The sequence below is a fragment of the Notothenia coriiceps genome, unplaced genomic scaffold (assembly GCF_000735185.1).
Source record: "Notothenia coriiceps isolate Sejong01 unplaced genomic scaffold, NC01 NC01_scaffold00031463, whole genome shotgun sequence".
Lineage (NCBI taxonomy): Eukaryota > Metazoa > Chordata > Actinopteri > Perciformes > Nototheniidae > Notothenia > Notothenia coriiceps.
The window spans coordinates 81,744-102,373 of record NW_011364164.1 but is presented as its reverse complement, the minus strand read 5'-3'; the positions used below and the strand labels follow the sequence as shown (position 1 = coordinate 102,373).

Here is a 20,630-nt window from a genome sequence, read left to right as displayed (position 1 = left end):
AGGCTGATTTCCTTCACATAATATCTGTCTTGTGAAATACTCTCATGATTTAGAAAGAAGAAGAACTTATAAAGTAACCAACTAACAAAATTGATAACTTAGACGTTTACTTATTTGATTTCATTTGATCAACGTGTGCTTGCCTCTTTATTTAATATGTAAAGCAACTCATTTTATTTTTGCCTTTTACCCACACTGTCCATTTGCTGTTACAATGTTAATTTCCCCGCTGCTGTATGAAATGTGATTCTGATACTTGTCTTGTTTTCATTCAGGCTGAACACCATCACTCACCATGCCCGTGTCATAGTCCTCAGTGTTCTCTGTCTCGTTCTCCTCCACCACACTGGCGAAGCTGCTAGCATTGGAGGAGGAGCGGGAGAGGTCGTGACCCTCGGGGATGGATTGGGCCCTGCCACCGAGAAGAGAACTACACCCTGGGTTATCACGCTCCAGCACAGCCACACCTGATTTTATCTTATGTACAGGACACAGTCATTCAACATGCTGCCACAGCTGAGAAATACCCGCCGGCTCCACAAATACAGGTCTGACACAAGGTGTGAAATCTAACATCATCATCATAACCCTGTGATACGGCTGTAACTGATAATGCACACCTGTTCTTGGTGCTGGTGAGCGCCTCGGGGGAGCTCTGATTGGACGAGTTGTCAGATTTGGGATCTTGAGAGACGTGACCGCTGTCAGGGGTCTTCTGGGTATTGAGGGAGATCTCTCTGTTGTTCATAGCAGGAAGTAGATTATAGATAGATAGATAGATCTTTAATTCGTCATTGTACAGGTACAACGAAATTACAATGAACTCAAGGTGCCAACACGTAACAACAAGACAATATGAAAACAACAAGACAATATAAAAACAACAAGAAACAATAAAAACAAGAAATGGGACTTAAATAGACATGATAGGGAATATGTACATAAATAAATAATAAATTGCACGATTCCCCTCGTATTGCACGGAAGGTTTATATAATTTAAATATTAGCAGCGTTTAGATTATGAACTTCAGTTAGCAATTACAAGGCTTTAGACACACAGTAAGAGGTACACAATACAACATGTTGTAGAGGCATATAGCAGCAATGCACAGCAGTATTTCCTCACCTCTTCTCATGGACCTCTTGAATGTTTTCGATACCGATGGCACTACTTCGCCTGGAGCTGAAGGGGCCGGACTTTTTCCTGGTTGGGCTTTTCCCCGGTATTATCAAAGACTGTTGGGGGAGAGAAATAAAAGCTGTCAAAAAACGTCTAATATCTAGAATATCTTTGGTTAATATTACGTTTATCCACAGAGCTGATCTTTCTATGTAAACATAACTGATGGGAGTTATTTCAAATGTCACTATAATTGTAGTAATTTGGAGAAAAGGTATCTTTGCACCCTTCAAGTTTATACTATGATTAAAAAATAGGTCAAATATGCACTTAATGACTTAGTGTCAAGCCCCGGTTCCAGTCTTTCAGTCAGTGCAGGGCAAACTAATGCCATAGATGAAAGATGGGTTTAAAGGCTCCAGGGCATACCACTAAATATGCTTTCTCAGCGACTGCTTTGTTCATTCAATCTCTTCTTAAAGCTCTTAAAATCAGATCTTGAAAAACCTTTTAACTTAATGTTGCTTCAAAGTGCATGGGGAGGGTTATTGTTGTAATATATCTTTAAGGGGGTGATTCATTCATTAATATTCATCATATTTATACAAATCGAAAATTAAGCATACAGAAATGAAAATTCAGAATAGTCCCACGACTACAGAAGGTGCATATATAATAAGGCAGATAGGAAAGTGAGAATAGAAGAAAATCTACAATATAAGTCAGTAGGGAGTGCAGACCATGAAGTCTTAAGCAGAGCTGCTTAACTCTGACTGCTTTGAAGGATTTCTAGATAATTGTGTCAAATGAGATCCCAAAATATTTGTATTTAAGGAACAAATTACCCAATGGGAAAATGTGAGAGAAAATGTCTGTATTTGCTTTTGTTTGATCACAAATTGAGAAAATGCACCCCGTCTGTGACACACAATGAATGTTAAATAGAGTGCTGAAATGCAAACAGGGAAGTGTGTTGATGCAGTTGAGCCATGCAAACAAAGGGACCCAAAGAGGAGAAAGGAGTTGTTAGAGAGTAGTTAGAATAAGACATGAACCTCTTCTACTGTTCCTATCCCTATGGCACTGCCTCGACGTCCATATTTACTGGGACTTTTGCCTGGGACAAGCAATGACTGAGCAACAGAGAGAGAGAGAGAGAGAGAGAGAGAGAGAGAGAGAGAGAGAGACGAGATGAGGACAGATGACAAAAGGGGTGGGGAGAGAAAACATGAGTAAATACAAATATATATGAGAATTCATGCAGTCTGTCATAAACAAAATACAGTGTACGTGTTAATTAGAGAATACAACAAGGGACATTTTGGCTGAGCGACACAGGCATGCCTGAATGGAAGAGAAAAGTGATGAGTCAATCATGTGAGCCATATGCCTGCAGGAAGGATGATGAAGAGGAGATAAGAACAGCAGAGGACACACACGTGTTATACATATATGCACAGCAGGACAGGGCTATGTACTAAAAGCAAGCTCGAGTTAGATACATTCAAATACATTGTTGGTTATTGATAATGGTTAGGTATTTTTGAAGGCTATCTTAATAATTCTTACTTCCATACATCATCAGAGAAGTTTCATTAAAAAAGTAAACATTCAGACACACAAATTGTACAATATATACATATAGGATATATAACTAAATAAGAAATAAAAAAGCTGTTGACAGTGTTTACAGAGAGTGATGTGAAAGTGGCCATTTGGGTACACGCATCTTACCCCTGATGATGGAAACAATAATTAGTTCATAATCATAATAACAAATAAAGTGAACATACAGTAATTAAGCCGGTCATTAACACAGAACCACCATAAACTCGGTTACACACACACACACACACACACACACACACACACACACACACACACACACACACACACACACACACACACACACACACACACACACACACACACACTTCCAGTATTGGAAGCAGCTTTCCCCCCGGGGAGAAAATCACCTTGTGTCCTAGAAGCATTCAAGTCTATGAGTCAGTCCATCTCGTAGTGCAGACAATGTGCAACCGTTGCCAAGTGAGAGCCAAGTTTAAGTACTCCACTTGAGCTCTTCTCTGTGAGGAATGAGTGCAGCAGGCAAGTGAGGGAGGAGGGGGCATGAACTCTAGTAGAACTGCTGGAGGGGAGGAAGAGGCAGCGAGACTCGCCTCACTCTGTACCAGGAGGAGGGGGGGGGGACTGTACTTACTATCCCTGGGAATTTGGGGCTCTCTGCGGGCTCGTGGTTAAAGCTGCTGCTGAAGCTAGTGGAGAATGTGTGCGGCTTCTTCAAAGTAAGACCCACGGCATCCATAGACTGGCTTCTGCTGCGGATCACCCGCTAGGGAGAGAGACGAGGAGGAGGAGATACATTCAGAGGGCGCTGACCACTGTGACCCTTCAGCATCGCTGTACGGCGCTAGGGGCCGAGAGGAGCCTCGCGGCGTTCCCTGAACACTGACCGCTACAGGCAGAGCGCCGGCCTGATGCTAATCCCCACAGACAAGGAAGCGACAGAGAACAGTGCTAAGCTTTAAAGCCCGAAGGGGGGTTCAGATGAGTCACTATGTTAGAAAGGTGGTAAGAGAAGAGAGGGGAAGGAGGACCAAGTGGCTCACAGATGACGGACCATACTGAGTTTAAACACAGCCAGAGGTTTTAAAGCCCACTGCACCTCTCTGAAGGCACGGAACAGAGAGAAGGCATCTGATGGTGAAGAAACATCTATCCATTGGCCTATATTTTATGACATACAAAGATGACAGAATCGTACAAATAAGGGACAAGTGATTGAACACTGGAGCATGCAGAGAGAAAAGCAGCACAACACAGAAAGGAGGCATGAGGGAGAGAAGCTGGGAAGAAGAAGAAGAAGAAGAAGTAGTGTGTTCCAGCAGTAGAAGCAGCAGAGTGTTGTATTCAAATGATTCAGGAAGATTGATAGACCCAACTTTTCAAAAAGAAAAGGACAATCCTAAGAGACTGCCAGAGAAGAAACATTGGACAGCTTGTGGTTAATAGTAATACTGTATTTTCCAATTATTTATGATTCGTGTGCAGTAACAAGGATCTAAAAGTCTTATAATGACAGTTAAAAATCTATTTTGGGAGTTGTACTTCTTCAAGTGAGTTAGATGAGACGATTATAATCACTCCATTATATAAGGCTAAAGCCAGCAGCAGGCTTTCTTAGCTGAGCATAAAGACTGGAAATAGGGATGCTAAATAATTCATGTCATTTGATTTAAACTGTATAAACCAATATATGGATATAGTATAATGGATTATTCTGTCTAGGCTAGTTGTTTCCCGCTGTTTCCAGGCTTCATAAAAAGTCAAACAATAAGTCTGATAAATTCAAGCTCTCTGTAAATAATCATTTTCATATCTTAGTCTTTGCTTGAGTTGTAGATTTTAAAGGATAACACAGGACTTTGATAATGCAAAGAACTTTGTGATAATTGTTTTGTTCGCGCTATTATCGTGAAGCGGTCAGTCTGAAGCTCCCGGCCTTCGCTGCGGCCTCTTCAGTTACCTTGAAGGACTCGAAGAAGCCCCCTCCTCCTGCACCCCCGTTTTCCAGTTTGTCGTCGTCTCCTCCGACACCCATCATGGCCTGGCTGTTCACATGGATCTCCTCATAAAGAGTCTCTAACAAGGCCGACCTTGTTCGCTCCTCACACACATAAACACAAAGAGGCAAATTAAATACATATTTGGAAAATGCTAGAAATGTTTTAAAGGCTTTTCAACAACTCACCTCTAATTTGGCAAATTTCTCCGCTTTGTAACAGGCATACTCTGCATTGATGAGCTTAGTAAAGAGGAATTCATGGAATTCAGGGCCCTGGAGAGAAAATAGTAACAAAGACAAAAGACAGCATGTTTGAAACCAAATGATGAGTTGGAAAGTGCACTGGCTCGGGGTGCAGTAGTTTGAGTCACAAGCTTTGGTTTCTCTTACTTTCTTAAAAATAGCAGGGTTCGGTAGAGCCGGGCCGAAGAAAGGTACATCGTCCCGCGCCGTCACTGACACCTAGGAGTTCAGATTAAAGTTGAATCAAGCATTTCTCTTAGAAGGGTGAAATCTGCTAAATAGTGAGGGGAATAAGTCACCTTGTAGAGAACATTGTCGGAGCAGGGGTTGACCACTTGGACCACCATGTAGCCGTGCAGAAAGTTGGAGGCGATCATATCCGGAACAAACGGAGTGTTTTCATCTTGAAATAATATGGCCACAATGTCGTTCCCTATGTGTCGCTTTCTTTGCAACTGCAAAACAAAGGCAATGTTTTTTTGATATATGTAAATATTGGTTAATAAACAATGCAAGACATGAACAAAGAAAGACATAATTATGAGGACAGGTTTAATGCTTCCTGGAATTGAATTGGGAAAACGATAAGTAAAAGACACTTTCCAGTTGTCTTCCAGTTTTTTAATTCAAATAACACTATTTGAACTTCTACTGTATAACAACCATAACAACACAAAGCTTGTTTTAAGAAAGAAGATGAAATGACTCCACCAGGGGGTGCTGTTTCTCCTGTCAGCCTGAACACATCCTGATTGGCTCTAAGGAGCTGCCAATGCAACACCCACTACCACTAGGGAGGCTGAATGTATAGACCTCGACTCATCTGTGTTTGTACAAACACGTTTAGCAAATGGTGTTAGAGCTTCGGCTAATTAATCAGTGTTAGCGTGAACATGCGAGGCGGAGGCGGCGGAGGACTCGGTGCTTTAAACCCTGAGAGGGAGGACTGCTGCTGACAAATGCAAACGTTCAAGCGTCCATTTAAAGTGATTCCTTTTTACTACCAGGGTTTTTCTTTTGGTTAATATATGCTGCAGGGAGGCACATGCAAAATATGGCTGTAGAGGGAACCTGTCTGACAGCTTGCAGCACATCATAAAAGGCGTGTTAGTATTGCATTACAGTACCTGCTGGGTGTCCCCATCTGTGTAGGGCAGCTTTGTGGACACATGGAACATGACCTCTTTGTTGCGGTAGTTGCAGTAGATGGATTCGGTGCCTGTCTGCCCGTGAGTCACGTCTAACCCCCCACGGAAACTGCAAGAACACAGTAGCATGTCTAACAAGATATTCTCCACCATCGCTGCATTACCATGTCCATGAGCATCATGCCGTGAGCATTATATCATGTAAATTGCGGTTGGCACCATGTCGTGAAGTGTAGAGTATATAATGTGCCTTTAAGCCAGCGATAGGTCCTTACCCTTTAAAGTTGTGCAGCTCAATTTTCTCTCCTAGAAACTCCAGGAACTCTACAAAGGCTGGACTCTCTTCACTGTTGCTAAACACATCTTCCTCTGTCGTCTGTAAGCAGTAAAAAAAGAACAAACTCATCAACATCAAGGCTCAGAGGACAACATTATTTCAGCAGCATTGACGGGGATGATGTGTGCTACAATCTTAACGTGCATTAAAAACAACATTTATGTCTGAGAAGCTAAATGAAAACTGATCACAAGAGGTACGTTTTGCATATTGTCGTTCCAGAAATTGCAGAAGGACTATTTTATGCAAGGTGTGTTTGCTCTCTTATTCAAACGCACTGCATTTGCATTTCGGATCAATGACAACAGTGTGTATGGCAGAGGGTTTAAAGATGGGCTTTTGGAAAGCTTCTTCTTTATGATGAGCTATGACAGTTAAGAGGAAGTGAAAACAAAAGCTTGTTTCAACACAAACAAACCTGAGAGGAAGCTGCTCTTGCCTATTCTGCTGTGTTTCCTGTTTTCTATGTGCCTACTTAACCATCGTGCTTTTCTCCACTTAGTACCCCTACTGAATAGCAAATGTCCGGAAGGATGAGCAGAGGACCCTCGCTGGCTTTGTGAGATGGCCCTTGGCTCACTAACAATGTGTTTAACCATGTATTTAAACAACTGCAGGCTTCGAGGAATCAATGGTGAAGATCTTTACACACCGAGGTCTCGATTCAAAAGTACAAGTCCCCTCGGAAAATGATTCAATAGATCATATGCCCCCCCCCCCCACCAACACACACAAAGTAAACAATAGGGCTGTGATTGCCTCAGGAAATGAAAGGGAGTGTTGACGACAGCCATAGTTACTGGGCTGGACTAAAAGCTGTATAGTACATTCTCAATTTTCAAAAACTGAATTAAATTAATAGTAAGGATTCATGCACAGTCAAATACAAATGTTTTCAGTTTACATCCAAATTGTTTAGCTTACCTGTCCAAACTTTTGATAAATGACTCCAAACTTGAAATTGTTGCTTAGCACATGTTCATCAAAGGAGACAATAAGTCTTGAAGCCTGAAGAAATGAAGACAGTTAAAACAAGAAACACGAAAGGAACACTGTTTTTAAGAATGTCAGGTGCTACTGTAATATGAACACTTTAAAAGAGTTTTCTTGCTGTAACTTTTCCTATATGTGATTAACAAAACCCACTGAATCCTATTTTGTGCAAAAATGTATCGAACATTTTATTTAAAGATCACATGACGCTTTAGCCGTCTGAGTTAGGTATATATTAGGTTGGCATTTTCCTTTTATTTTGCGTACATTCCTTCTTTCTTTAGGACAGAAAAGAAACATTTCATCCCAATCCTTTTAAATCATCAGATGTGTAGAACTGGACACGACATGCAAAGCAGGTGAAACTATACAAATCAAACCACATCTTACTTTTGGATAAAGGACAGGGAAAAAACGGTCCACGTTGACGTCTTCACAGACAAGCTTGGATACAACAAAAAAAAGAGGAACAAATGTTAGAGTGCAGTTTGATGCTATCACAGAACATCAATCTCTGCACAACATGAACGTCTCTTTTTACCTTGGCCATTTGCACCACATTGGGAAACTCTGTCAGACAGGAAATGGGAATCACATCATGGTAGGTTTTCAACTTGCTCCTGGTGAAGGCATAAAACAATTACCGTGGTTTCAAAGCCATAAAATGTGACGCAACATTTCTCAGAAGCTATCAGATGGGAAAGAGATGATCCGGTATGATCCATCACACTTTCTCACCCTCGCCTCTCTTTGCCTTCTCCCCCTCCCTCCCTCCCTCCCTCTATCTCCACCCACTTCCTGGATAGTCTAATAGTCCATCTGTTACTCTGCTGTGGACATATAAGTGCTGTTGTCACTCTCCCTTGCTTTATGACTCTTATGAAAACACCCGTGATGGGAGGATGTGTTTATCGAGTCAATATTGACCATTTAGAAACAAGAAAGTGTAGTAATCTGCAAACATTACCTGTTGATTGTTAAAAGTGCTGACATTTTGTTTTAGCTTACACCATAATGACTTGAGTTGCAGATGTGCAGGATACAGAAATAAAGATATTCCTATGTAAATGAAGCACACTTAAACTCCACTATGTTTGCATAATGATGAGCATTACCTGAGCATTAGACGGAGATGTTCCTGGTCACCAATCACATCGTACTTTACAGAGAACACCAGATGTCCGAGGGCACTGTCCACTGAATAGTAATTAAAGTGCTCCTGAGGGCACAGTACAAGGATATGGCCATTAGTATCAGTCATAAACAGACACACACACAGTTTCATGAAACATGTGCATGCACTCCAATCATAACCCATATCCTTCCAATCTTAGTCCCTTTTCTTCTTCTGTTGTTCTCCTACAGGCAGAGCAAATTTGTTCATATTATGCGAGTGTAAGAACAGGTGGCAGAGCCTTATGCATCTTCATTAGCAACATTGTATGAGGTGCAGAGAGGCTTCTCGCTGATGGTGGTTTATTCAACTGGGATTAGCTTCTTCGTTTCATTACTATAATGAGCACAAAGTGAAATTGACTATGAAATATTCTATGAGGTTTATGAGGCTCATTTGATGAGGAAGGAAGCTGTTCTAAAGACAGCCGATGTGAGTATGACTTCAGTTAAATCACTTCAAAGGTAGTGTTAGTTCACACCAAAAGTTGCATAACTGACTTAATTGCTAAATAAACAAGGCTAATATGTTCCTTTCATTATATTTAATTGCTTAATTGCAAACGTTAAAATCATATTTAAGAAAAACTATGAGCTAAGTCAGAAAATCAAATGTCATAGGGTTCAGGGTCCATATTTAAGACAATTTGCGCGACTCATTAAAGCAGTTTCTGAGTTGTGCAGTATTTCCGGCTGTATTTGCTGTACTTCATAATGTCTCTTCCCTGAGATGTTTTGGACTTCACTAACATTGCATATGCTGTAAACTATTTATATGCGCAATGTGTTAAAGAGGCCCTGTTATGCTTATGTTCAGGTTCATGTTTGTATTTTGTGCCTCTACTGTGACAAAAAGTGCTTTATCTTCTCTCTGAAACCAGAGCCCAGTCTGCTCTGATTGGTTAGCTGGCCGGTTGTGCTGTGATTGGTCAACTACTTAGAGATGTCCCGCCCCTTAACGCCAAAAAGCCTAATAGGGACTCATTGCTCTGAGGACTTACACAGGCTGGAAGGGGTCTGATAATGTAACATATTAGCATGTGATCATCCATGTCCAAGCAAACATTTTGATATAAACGCGTGTATATACATGTATATATATATATATATATATATATATACATATATATGATTGTGGTTATATACTGTATTATGTGCACCTTCATTATCTCTCTGACTTCCGTTTTGCCAAGTAATAATTACAACCCCATGCTATTATAAAGAAAGCTAACATAATATCATCATAGTAATTATTCAAATTGGCTGTATTTTTATATATTTTTTAAAAACAGCAGGTGATTGCGTGGGGATGAGTGTGGATTGTTATGTAATGTATTTTGAATAAGAAATCTTGAAAATAAAATCTAATAAAATCAGGGACAAGATGAAGATGTACAAACTAAGATGGGATCTAACAAGGCTGAATATGTTATATATGTTATACGTAGCCTTTGTTTTCTATTGTTTTTGTTTGTAATTGTGACATTTGTGAGGAGAGGTTGTTGCTTAGAGAACAATCTGTCTTGCTTACATTGTCACAAATATAGTTTTTTCAGTTCATTGTTTGCTTTTTCAATATGCCAAAGGAAAGAAAGAAAGGAAAAATTGTAAAAAAATGTAAAAGCAATCTCTCTCTGTGTTATGACAAAGCGGCTGACCTTGCCCAGGAAGTGTTTCCGGTAGATCATAGCTGTTGTGTTACACTCCAGCTTGGTGCGGGTGTTCGGGGAAAGAGGTGGCGGCGGTTCTGTTTCTGCGTTGCTCATCTCATGGTTAGTCCCTTCAATCCAGTAACCTCCAAACTGAGGCAGCAGGATGAGAGGAAAGGGGCTTTTTCTGCCTAACACCTGCCACAAAATGCAAAAGTGTTGAAAAAGAATAGGGTGTTAATGTGAAAGTCATGTTAGGACACTTTTGAAAGTTAGCTTATGCTTCAGTGATAAACTAGCACAAATGGTAAAAAGTGCACCTGCTGCACATCATCACCCTACCTCATGGACACTGGGGTATGGAATGTAGTCCTCCTCAGTCTGAAAAACAAATTCAAAAAACGTTGTTCCGTTATAAAAGAATACAAATAACAACAATATAATCCCAGAGGCCCCTGGTTCAGAGTTATTGCATAACTGCTATGCAATGAAAATTAGTCCAATGGAGTTTTGCAACAACATTGTAAATCAGTGGCAAACCGTCAGGGCCTTCAAGGTATTCAGAGAATACCCTGGAACACTCAGATAAAACAAACAAAAAATCGATTTAATTATATAAATAACATGTAATAAAATGTATATAAAATAAATAAATGAGAATCGTATCTGTGTTGTTGATCTGTAATATTACAATGTTACGTTGATTTGTTTGTCCTTCTCGGACCATGCACTACGCATTTCAGTGGTTTTGTGTTAGAAAAGAAAGCAACCAATCAGATCTTGTTCTGGGTCTCTGGGTAGAATATCCTTCAACCAAGGTATTCTACATCCTTGATAGAATGCCCTGGCCGTTGCACTGAATGAGAGCGTACGTTTGGACTGACAGTTTGATCAACCAATCATATATTGATTTGTAGCCAATGGGCGTGTTCTTTCAGAGTTTCCCTCGGTTCCAGGGTATTCTAGAAGGCCCACTAGTTAACTGGCTCGAGACAGAGGATCTATGAATACGACGAAGCAATTCAAGTGATGACAAGTGCAACAGGTGAAGATGAAGTTGTTGCGGAATTGTTGTGAGTACCTTCAAGACGACAATTCAGTGAAAAGACGGACATTATCATGCCGCGGGGGGCGGGGCGGCGGCGGGGTGTGTGTGTGTAAGGTCCAGTTGTGATAGACACGGTTCGCCACTCTTATATTTACAGTATTCCATAGTCAAAATGTGTAAATAAGTGGTTTCCCATAGAAATACCCTTAGCAAAAAAATCTATAGAATACTAAAGAAAAATCTATGGACGAATTCTATAGAAATTTTCTTTCTGATTTTTGCGGATATAATATAGAAATTGCCTACGTGTTTTACTATAAATTCTGAGAAATAATCTATAGAATACTATAGTACTATAGAAAATATATACAGTGTAGATGTTTTTTTTGTAGANGAGGTTGGCGGCGGGGGGTGTGTGTGTCTACAGAAGGTCCAGTTGTGATAGACACGGTTCACCACTGGTGTGAATGCATTGCTTGATTTCCATCATTTTGCACATTGCTGTTTTTGAATATTGTATAACCTCATATGTCATATCCTGTCAAATTCTTTCTTGCTAAAGAATTCACCATTTCTGTCTGCAGAGCATGGCATCAGAGGATATATGATTCTGAAAGCCATGTAGGTATAACAATGATGGCAAGGCTTGAGAGCATTGCACTGCATTATGAATACTGCCTGCTGAAGTAATCAGCCTGTCTGGCAGAGAAAGATATGGCGGAGCGGTCGTGAGACAATGCCTGCGTCATGTGAATGAAATCGTGTCTCTAAATGGAGAGCCGTACCTTGAGTTGGGGAGAAAAGGTGCATCTCTGCTCATCCATCCTGTTGCCCTACAAGAGAGGGCGAGATAAGAAACCCAGAGAGAGAAAAGGGTCACGCTCAATCATTAACACAGCGGCTGGTTTTGCATTGAGTCGACGCAGATTTCTAAATACAAACACTTGTCGTCGATTAGACATACAAAACAAGTTATATAATCATGTACTGCAATACCACAAAAACAAATTAAAACAAATTATCAACGTGATTACATAACGGCACAGTTTTCCCAAGGGTTATACGCAGCAGGCAACCAAGCAAACTCAGAGAGTAACAGATGGAAGGATACAGAAAGAGTTCCATTACACACACAGAAAGCAGACGGATAGGGAAAGATAACTAAAGGGTGCTTTAGAGCAGGCATTTGGGAGAGTCTGAAACGTCTGTTAGCAAAGAGAGGAAGTGTGGTAATAAGACCCCATGGATTAAAAAAGATGCTGAGTGACACTATAACTCTGACACACCACTGGACCGGAGTGTATGTGTGAAAGAGAGTAACAACGTGGGAGAAGAAAGAGTTGCAGTGATACTAAATTAGGGCGCCTGGCTTCACAGAAGAAAATACATCACAACAATATATTTTCTGGCAGTGGAAAAAACACCTCGCTGAAGAGGGATCTTTCTTTATGAAATATGTTCTTATCTCAACAGACACTTCCAGACATGAAAGATGTGGCTGCAGATTATGACTCTTATTAATAGAAATGTTTTGTGAAGAATGACACGTGTAGTGATGCATTAAATTGCATAGTATAAATAAATCTATCATAAAACTCTTAGCCTAATGTGTTTGGGATCACATGATTACAATCAACATCCTTTTCAGAGGTGTCAGTGAAAAGGAGACTGTTTTTAAGGTGAGATAATAAGCTTACTGTCAGCCAGTGTTACAAACAGGATGTTAACAGCTGGGAAACACATATAATGATCTGTCAAACCAGCAGAATTGATTTCCTTCTCATTTACACAAGTGTTGCAGCCGAGGAGAAGGCCAAAGTGCTGCAGGATTAGGAAGAGACACACTCGCTGGTTAGTTGCTTGGTGAGTGCAGCTGAGGAAGCCGAGACAAAATACGGAGATCAACGCGCCATCTTACCTGCATCTTTTCAATCATTTCAAATAAATCTGGGGTCTGGGGAGAGGAGGGTGAGATGAAAGGTTTTGAGTTTCTTTGTTGTGTACTCACGGTGTTTTATTTTTACTGCAGTGAGTCTGATTGCGAAAGTTCAACATATCCCATGGCTGTAAAATAATACAGAAATAATATATATGTTCTTCTTCAATACCTCCTTATATTTAGACAATTATTGAAATGGAAACTCTTTCCTTTCTCACAAACTGGGCTATGACATTTTATAACTATGACATGAAATGGCCATTAATCATTGTTTTTTACACCAAATAAGGTACGTCATGTTTAATGAGTTATAAATATTCTATATGATAACTCACAAAGAAATGTGCCGTTTGTTACATTGACATTACATGCTGGGGGTCTATAAGCCCCCATAGAGATCTAACTCTGTGTTCGACTTCATCAACAAGGTTACCAACTCCAAAGACAGGAATCCAAACAGACTTATTTGGGGTTTAGGAGAGATAGAGCTGCATTAATAAAAGTACTCAACACTCATCGATATGGAAAACATGAAAATACATTGTAATAAAGCCGAATCTATGAGAGCTCAAACAGAAGTAATTTGTATTGGAAACATCAGTTCAAGTTCACGTGTATCAGCAATGTATATGAAATTAGTCAAAGTCACGACATAGCAAGGTGATAAACAGAGTAAACTATGTTTTTTGAGCTGCTAAAAAGAGGTCACGGTGTCCAGGACCCCCCACAAAAAGTATTATTGTCAATTGCTCAATAACTTCTTCACGGTCAAATATGGAACATCGTCATTCAGGAAAACTTTTGTCCCATCCCTTTACACAACAGTGGGTTATGTAAAGTTGGGAAAGCACACACTTTATTGTCAGTTTGGACAAATCGCCAAAGTTAATTAATAACCATATTACCTGAGCATGCCTTCCCTTGTGGTTTATCCCACATTACACAGCCATGTGTGTACACCTGCCGAATCTTTTGATCCCAACCACAGCTGTTTGTGTAAAGTCCGTAAAAGCTTTCATGCACCACACTTGCACGCATCAGTTGAACATGGCGACTGTGCAGAAAATGGTAAATTACAGCAGTCCATGGAAACGTCTGGAGTAATAAAGTGACAGCTGAAAGGCTCAGCCAGTAAAGCCTGACAAAGTCAAACAGCATATGTGCAGAGCAATCTTGTCGTAGCTTTCAGTATGAGTAAAGTCCTCCACCATGTGCAAACAATAGTCAGCCACGATCCCTGAAAGTAAATAAACCCAGCTCTGAAAGCATTAACCACAGACTACAACAAAAGAAGATAAGAACCCTATTTCCTTTGGACAGCTTTAGCCATAAAACAATGTGGCGTTAAATACAGCCCGAAAGAAGAGACACCCGATAATAGAGCTAGAAATGTTCCCCAACAAACGTATATTTATATAAAAACTGTGACGTCATGAACTGTCGGGTTCTGCATTTGCATTTCTCTTGGAGAGGCTGTTGTTCAAGCCTCTGCTGAAAAGACTGACTAGTTCATTATAAAGTGTCTACTATCTAGAGATGATTTCATCCTGCATGCTTCTCAAGGAAAGATACTTACATTGCCGGGTTTTATCCAGCGTGCCTTTGTCACCAATGGAGCATTGAAGTGGGTTTCATGACTGTCAGCCATTTCTCACACGGGTGTCCTGCAGCTTCAAAGGATGTTTCTAGACTCCAACAGGTTTGAATGAAAGTCTCCTTCTGACTGCTATGTCTTTGTCAGATAGTGGACAGTTGAGAGTGTCCCACTGCGACAGCAAAGGTAGCATCCCCGCTGACTGTAGCCATGACTGACAAAGAGACGGATCAGACCAAGTCGAAGACAAGATCCACAGGCCCTCTCTCAGCGTGTGCTCACACATACAACATTATCAGCAGGTGTATGTCTCAGGTTGCATGCAAAGGCAACTGCTGCTACTTGAAGTGTCAAGCAGTGATCCTCTGACTGACAGTAGGTGTCTGTTCCTTAGCTCATACCTCTTTGTCACTGCGTAGCATTGCTGGAATAAATCCAAAACACATATCTTCCACGTCAGTCTTTATCACTGACACTATCTTGATTCAGGCTGACAGGTGGCAACAAGAAGAGTCTCTTCTACTCTCACAGACATGTCCTCAAACAATCTCCTGTTCACAGCACAACCCACTACACTAGATGCAACAACATGTCAAATAATGTGTTATTAGAAATGATAGCTATCTGTGAACAAAATAATGTTAAAGGAGTTTGAGTAAAGGACACAGAACTCTTCAAATGAATTTAAATAAACATGCAAACTGCATTGGAAACAAAGTTGTGATGAATACAAATAAAGACACCTCATTTAAGCAGAAACAACATTTTGCAGAGATAACCAGTCGAGGAGTTGTGGAAGCCTGGTTAGCGCTTAGCGGCGGTGCAGGTGTAAGTGCTTTCATTATGAGAGCTAATAGGCTTGTCATTATAACAAGAGGCAAATTAAATGGGCAAGACTTACTCTCCTTTCTCCTGTGTGCATCGTCACAGAGCTCATTATAACTTGGCTCGTCAGTAAAGAATATCAGAAGGATTTAGGGGGCTTTTATGTTGTTATTTTTCTTTTATTAACAATGTTTGTTTCTAAGTTCTACCTTTTGTCATCACATGTTCACACAAGGTAAATAGGTCTCAGCCTGATTGGTGTAACAAATCAGATTGTATGGTAACACTAAAATATACATGTATATGGAGAGGCAACACTGTCCACGACCACTGGACAGTGTGTGGGTATGTTTGTGTGTCCTGAAGCCGTTGCTCTAAGGGTTGCTTTAAGAAAATGGATTAGCATCTGAGGTCTTGCATTGTGACACATTTGTAGTGATCACCTTGCTTTGTGATCTGTAACTGTGAAGCAAACTCTGAAAAGGTATAACTATTTTGAGTGAGCAATGCATGATGTGTTTAAGAGATGCACAGCATAAGGGTCCAATGTAACAGTTTACAGACAGTGGTGGGTGTTCTCAGATATTTTAGTAAGACCCGGTTGGGTTGATTGCAGATTGACCTGGTTTTTGCAGGGCTCTGATTAAAGTGGTACTCCCCTCTGAGTCTTGCCACACACACACTCAGGCCTTATAATACGACAGGACATCGCACTATGCATCAAATGTGAAATAGAAATGCATTTGAACTGAGGACACCCTTGAGTGGATGGACACAAATGTTTTATGTCTGTCAAATTTCAAAACAAATCTTCTGTTTCTCCTTCAGCGAAGACAAATGGGAGAAATACTTTGAGCCAAGTTTTGAATACAGTCATCGGTGTACACAGTATCTTGTTGCCATTACATGCAATCTGTAGACAAACAGAAGTCTCAAGAATGCTCTCCTCACGGCTGACTGATTGTAACTTGTGTCACCTACTGATGGTGTGTGCTGCAGGGATCAGGAGTGACTTTTTAACAACCCAACCGACAAATTCCCCTATAATCCCTTTCTCTTCCCACTCCCGCTGCTCTACTCAGATCAAGTCGGATTGGGAGAAAGGTAAGCCCCATCCACAGAGTGAGGGACCTTTTGAAACAGTCTGACCTGAGTGAGATCGTATCCACTTTTAATCACCGCCAAGCTCAGCTTTGTACAGTTTGTACAGGTCCCAAAATATCCCTGTGGCTTATAACAATGATTAAGACTTACTAAAAGGTGGGCATGAAGATTCTGACAGCAAAAAAGACATGTATTGTGACAATGTGAATAGACGTATTGAAATGATTGCCCTTTATTTGGTGCATCTACCATCACCAACATGTCATATTCCTCATCAAAGCGAATGAGGAAAGACAACAGTACGAGGAAGTAAACAGATCAAGCTAAGCTGATTCTTAAATGTTTAAACAAATGTATATTTAAAGTGGACTTTTACACCTTTTTGCAGGAAGTCCAACCAAGGTCAGGGCATTAAATGACCGTAAACTACTTTGGAATAAAAGATATTGGATTATTTTGGGCTCACATTTGTAAAAAGAATGCAAAAAGTGTTCATTATTTTAATCAACGATTGAAGTTAAACTAGGTAATTGCGCAGGATGGCATAAACACATCTTAATAACAATGGAGAACCACACAAAGAGGGATTACACATTACTGAGTTTCCCATTTGGTGACACATCATCCTTGGTGGTGGGAGTGAAGAAGTTTGTCTTTTGATTAAAAAAGGAGAATTACTCAGACAGGCTATATTTTGTTTGCTTTTATGAAATACTTGTGAGGGTTGGAAAGAGACATTGACGTCATGAAGCTGACAATTACATGCTAAAAATAAATCAGTTTTGATTAAATCAGGCGACCATTAATATCCCGGACACAAAGCTTTGTGAAGTCTAATTTAACAAGTTAAACAAAAGAAGACAAGAATAAAAAAATCAAAGCTGCACGCACTAAATCAGAGTCATTAAAAGTGACTGAACACCGAGCAAGAGTATCCAGACAGAGGCAAGTGTGAAGACAACATGACACACAGAGATCACAGAGGGAAGGGTCACACAGGGGTCCATCAGATAAGGTCAGGGGTCAAAGTGTAACCCCCCCAGGTCTCCTCCTACCTTGTGGAATGGAGAGCTGGTGTATGGGAGTGTAGGCTGGAACAGCTGGGGCTCTAGTGTTGCAGAAATTCGGGGGTCACTCCCATCTTGTTTCCTACAATGAGACGTTTGAAAAAGAACATCGAGTCAGAAAAGGTCAGTCAGGCGAGAGGACAACGAAAGGTAGAGCCTCAGGAAATGTTGCTGATGTGTACAATGGGCTCAATCCCAGAGACTGAGGGGGCTTGTAATTATTAACAAATACATCTGTTTATATTCATTATCTTCTAGTTTACTGATCCATTATCAGTTTGTTGTATTTATATCTCGTGAATGTTAAAATCTGACTTCGGCTGACATTTCAGACATGCAAAATAAGACTTCTTATTTATAGCACTGTAAAAAAACAGGGAACACAATCTGCAAAAAGACCTCTATGAATTAATTCAAGAACTGCATCATTTAACTGCTATACCGACTCACTGGGAATAATCCGTTTTGTATAATATGCATACATATATACATGCCCAGATGGTCTCCTTACCCCTACATTAATTCATTGTAAGTCTAAAATGTCTAAAAACAATTATTGTCATAAGATCATACACACAAAAAGTCATTTCCAAAAGATACCACATCGTGTTCATCTTTCAAAATGCTTCAATGTTTTAGTGCAGCTGCTGTTCACAAACACTTGAGGGATCTAGGGACACAATACCCAGAGTTCCTCATGTATTCAAATAGAGCATCTCTCTTCTTTAAACTCAGGACAGTAGCAAATAAAACTTGGCAATACTACAGTCATGCTTCCTTTCACTAAATGTTATATCGTATCCGTCGTGGCTTTATCCCGACAGGATCTCTGGTCGATTCCCCCGCTGAATATGCTCCCTCCTTATTGACACTGACAGCTAGACAGTTTTCACAGCAGGCTTTCAATTTGTCTGAATAATTCTATCTATTTCATTCACACAGTGATCGATCGGTGTGAAAGTGGATCTGAAATGCTCACGTGTGCAGAGATAATGCAGAGTGAAAAATGTATATTGCTGTGTGTGTGTGTGTGTGTGTGTGTGTGTGTGTGTGTGTGTCAGATTACATCAGCCACTATAACATATGTATAATATCTCTTATATCATCTTTTATGATGGTGTGTTAGTCACTGGCCAAAATGCACCATTCTCAACAGGCAGAGAAATATCATTCAATGACTCAATGCATGACATTGATATGGGAGGTTGTGGCTCAGTGGGATAGTGCGCTGATCTCCGGATCACGGGAGCACTGGTTCGAATCCCGCTGCAGTCAACATTCCGTTGTGTCCCTGGACAAGACCCCACAATTGTTCCTGTGGGGATTGCCCACAGTATTGAATGTATGTTAGTCGCTTTGGATAAAAGCGTCTAACAAGTGACATGTAATGTAATGATTGGCAATAAATGATTAATTAACATTACATTATTATATTACTTTGTATTGGTCCAATAATTGTATTGTATACAAAAAAAAACAATATATACAATTAATTATCGATCTGTAATACAAACTGATTTCATTGGCTAAACAAACATCGTTACAATCAGATACAAAAGATGGAGGTGTGCACCATTTTATTTGAATTATTTGGCAAAATGCTCTTTTTTGTTGTTGCTAACAATAGTGATGTCAGTTAGATATGGTTAGGTCAGATCTGTTGAATATTAAATCATCAATCTTTCCTCACAACAATTGTGTTTTTATTAGCGTCAAAAGTAGGTAAACAACATGTAATTAACCATCTGTTTGGCCATGACAAGCACACAATAATCCATTATCGGCTGGAAAAAAATCCATGTCGTGCATCTCTACACTAAATGAAACAATATTCTCTTGGCCTTCGAAAAACAAATCTTTGTTTCAAGCAGATAGTGAAGCTGCTGAGACAGTAATTAGTTACATGAGGGAATCTATGGAGCTGTGCTGGCCGGCTGCTGAGGATGAAGATAAGACCGTCATTCAGGAGGGACAGGGACCGAGATAGAGATCTGTTCACACACACAGAGTGTACTCAGAGTCAAATGCAGGTAAGGAAGAGAGAGAGGGAATCATTAACACACATCGCTCTCTGCTGTTACACAATAAGTCCATTTTCAATCAATAATAGTCCTTTATCACCAAAATAAAACTGGAACAATGGTGAATATTAACCTTTTCACAGCCAGCTCAATACACATGAAAGAGGCTATAAGCCAAGCAGCAGCTCTCCCACGGGAGGTCAGGATACGATAGAGCATCAGCTGCCCTCAACTCTTAATTAGAACTGATGCACAATAGATGGACACACAAGCGCACACACACTAATACACACAAACGCACACACTCACACACACTCACACACATGTGAAAGAAAATGTTTTCATTACTAACTGTAGCGGCTTAACAGTTGGTTTTAAGATAGATGTTTTCCAAAATAGAGATAATTATTGTTTATATGCATCTGCTTGTCTAAAGTCACAGTGTGTTATGCACACACACAGTACATTACAACTATAGCCTCATATAAATAGCTGATATGTCAGATATAATAGCTATTTTCAACTCTGGCAGCATCAAACACACATAAGAGTGAAAGTGAAAGAAGAAATATCCTGCCTAGTCCTTCACAAACTCATTCTTCATCCCATGTTGTGCCACACACACACACACACACACACACACACACACACACACACACACACACACACACACACACACACACACACACACACACACACACACACACACACACACACACACACACACACACTACTACTACTACTACTACACACTACTACTACTACTACTACTACTACTACA

The 20,630-nt window shown here is 40.2% G+C and overlaps 1 protein-coding gene across 10 annotated transcripts in view; it reads right to left on the bottom strand.

Moving 5' to 3' along the window:
- Window positions 1–20,630, bottom strand: part of rap1gapa (RAP1 GTPase activating protein a) — a 65,322-nt gene that overhangs the window by 2,897 nt on the left and 41,795 nt on the right. For 4 of the 10 annotated variants that reach the window (XM_010787907.1, XM_010787899.1, XM_010787909.1 and 1 more), the window contains 20 exons: window positions 17,817–17,910; window positions 13,218–13,253; window positions 12,085–12,132; window positions 10,594–10,632; window positions 10,261–10,449; window positions 8,545–8,648; window positions 7,971–8,049; window positions 7,820–7,873; window positions 7,361–7,444; window positions 6,375–6,475; window positions 6,079–6,208; window positions 5,251–5,406; window positions 5,099–5,170; window positions 4,895–4,981; window positions 4,670–4,810; window positions 3,344–3,475; window positions 2,178–2,255; window positions 1,129–1,238; window positions 621–737; window positions 295–430 (listed from right to left, as the gene is read on the bottom strand). In XM_010787907.1, the coding sequence (XP_010786209.1) occupies window positions 295–430; window positions 621–737; window positions 1,129–1,238; window positions 2,178–2,255; window positions 3,344–3,475; window positions 4,670–4,810; window positions 4,895–4,981; window positions 5,099–5,170; window positions 5,251–5,406; window positions 6,079–6,208; window positions 6,375–6,475; window positions 7,361–7,444; window positions 7,820–7,873; window positions 7,971–8,049; window positions 8,545–8,648; window positions 10,261–10,449; window positions 10,594–10,632; window positions 12,085–12,132; window positions 13,218–13,235 (1,875 nt within the window). In that variant the 5' untranslated portion in view covers window positions 13,236–13,253; window positions 17,817–17,910. The remainder of the gene's footprint in view (window positions 1–294; window positions 431–620; window positions 738–1,128; window positions 1,239–2,177; window positions 2,256–3,343; window positions 3,476–4,669; window positions 4,811–4,894; window positions 4,982–5,098; window positions 5,171–5,250; window positions 5,407–6,078; window positions 6,209–6,374; window positions 6,476–7,360; window positions 7,445–7,819; window positions 7,874–7,970; window positions 8,050–8,544; window positions 8,649–10,260; window positions 10,450–10,593; window positions 10,633–12,084; window positions 12,133–13,217; window positions 13,254–17,816; window positions 17,911–20,630) is intronic. The other 6 variants (XM_010787900.1, XM_010787902.1, XM_010787903.1 and 3 more) reach the window with 6 other exon arrangements.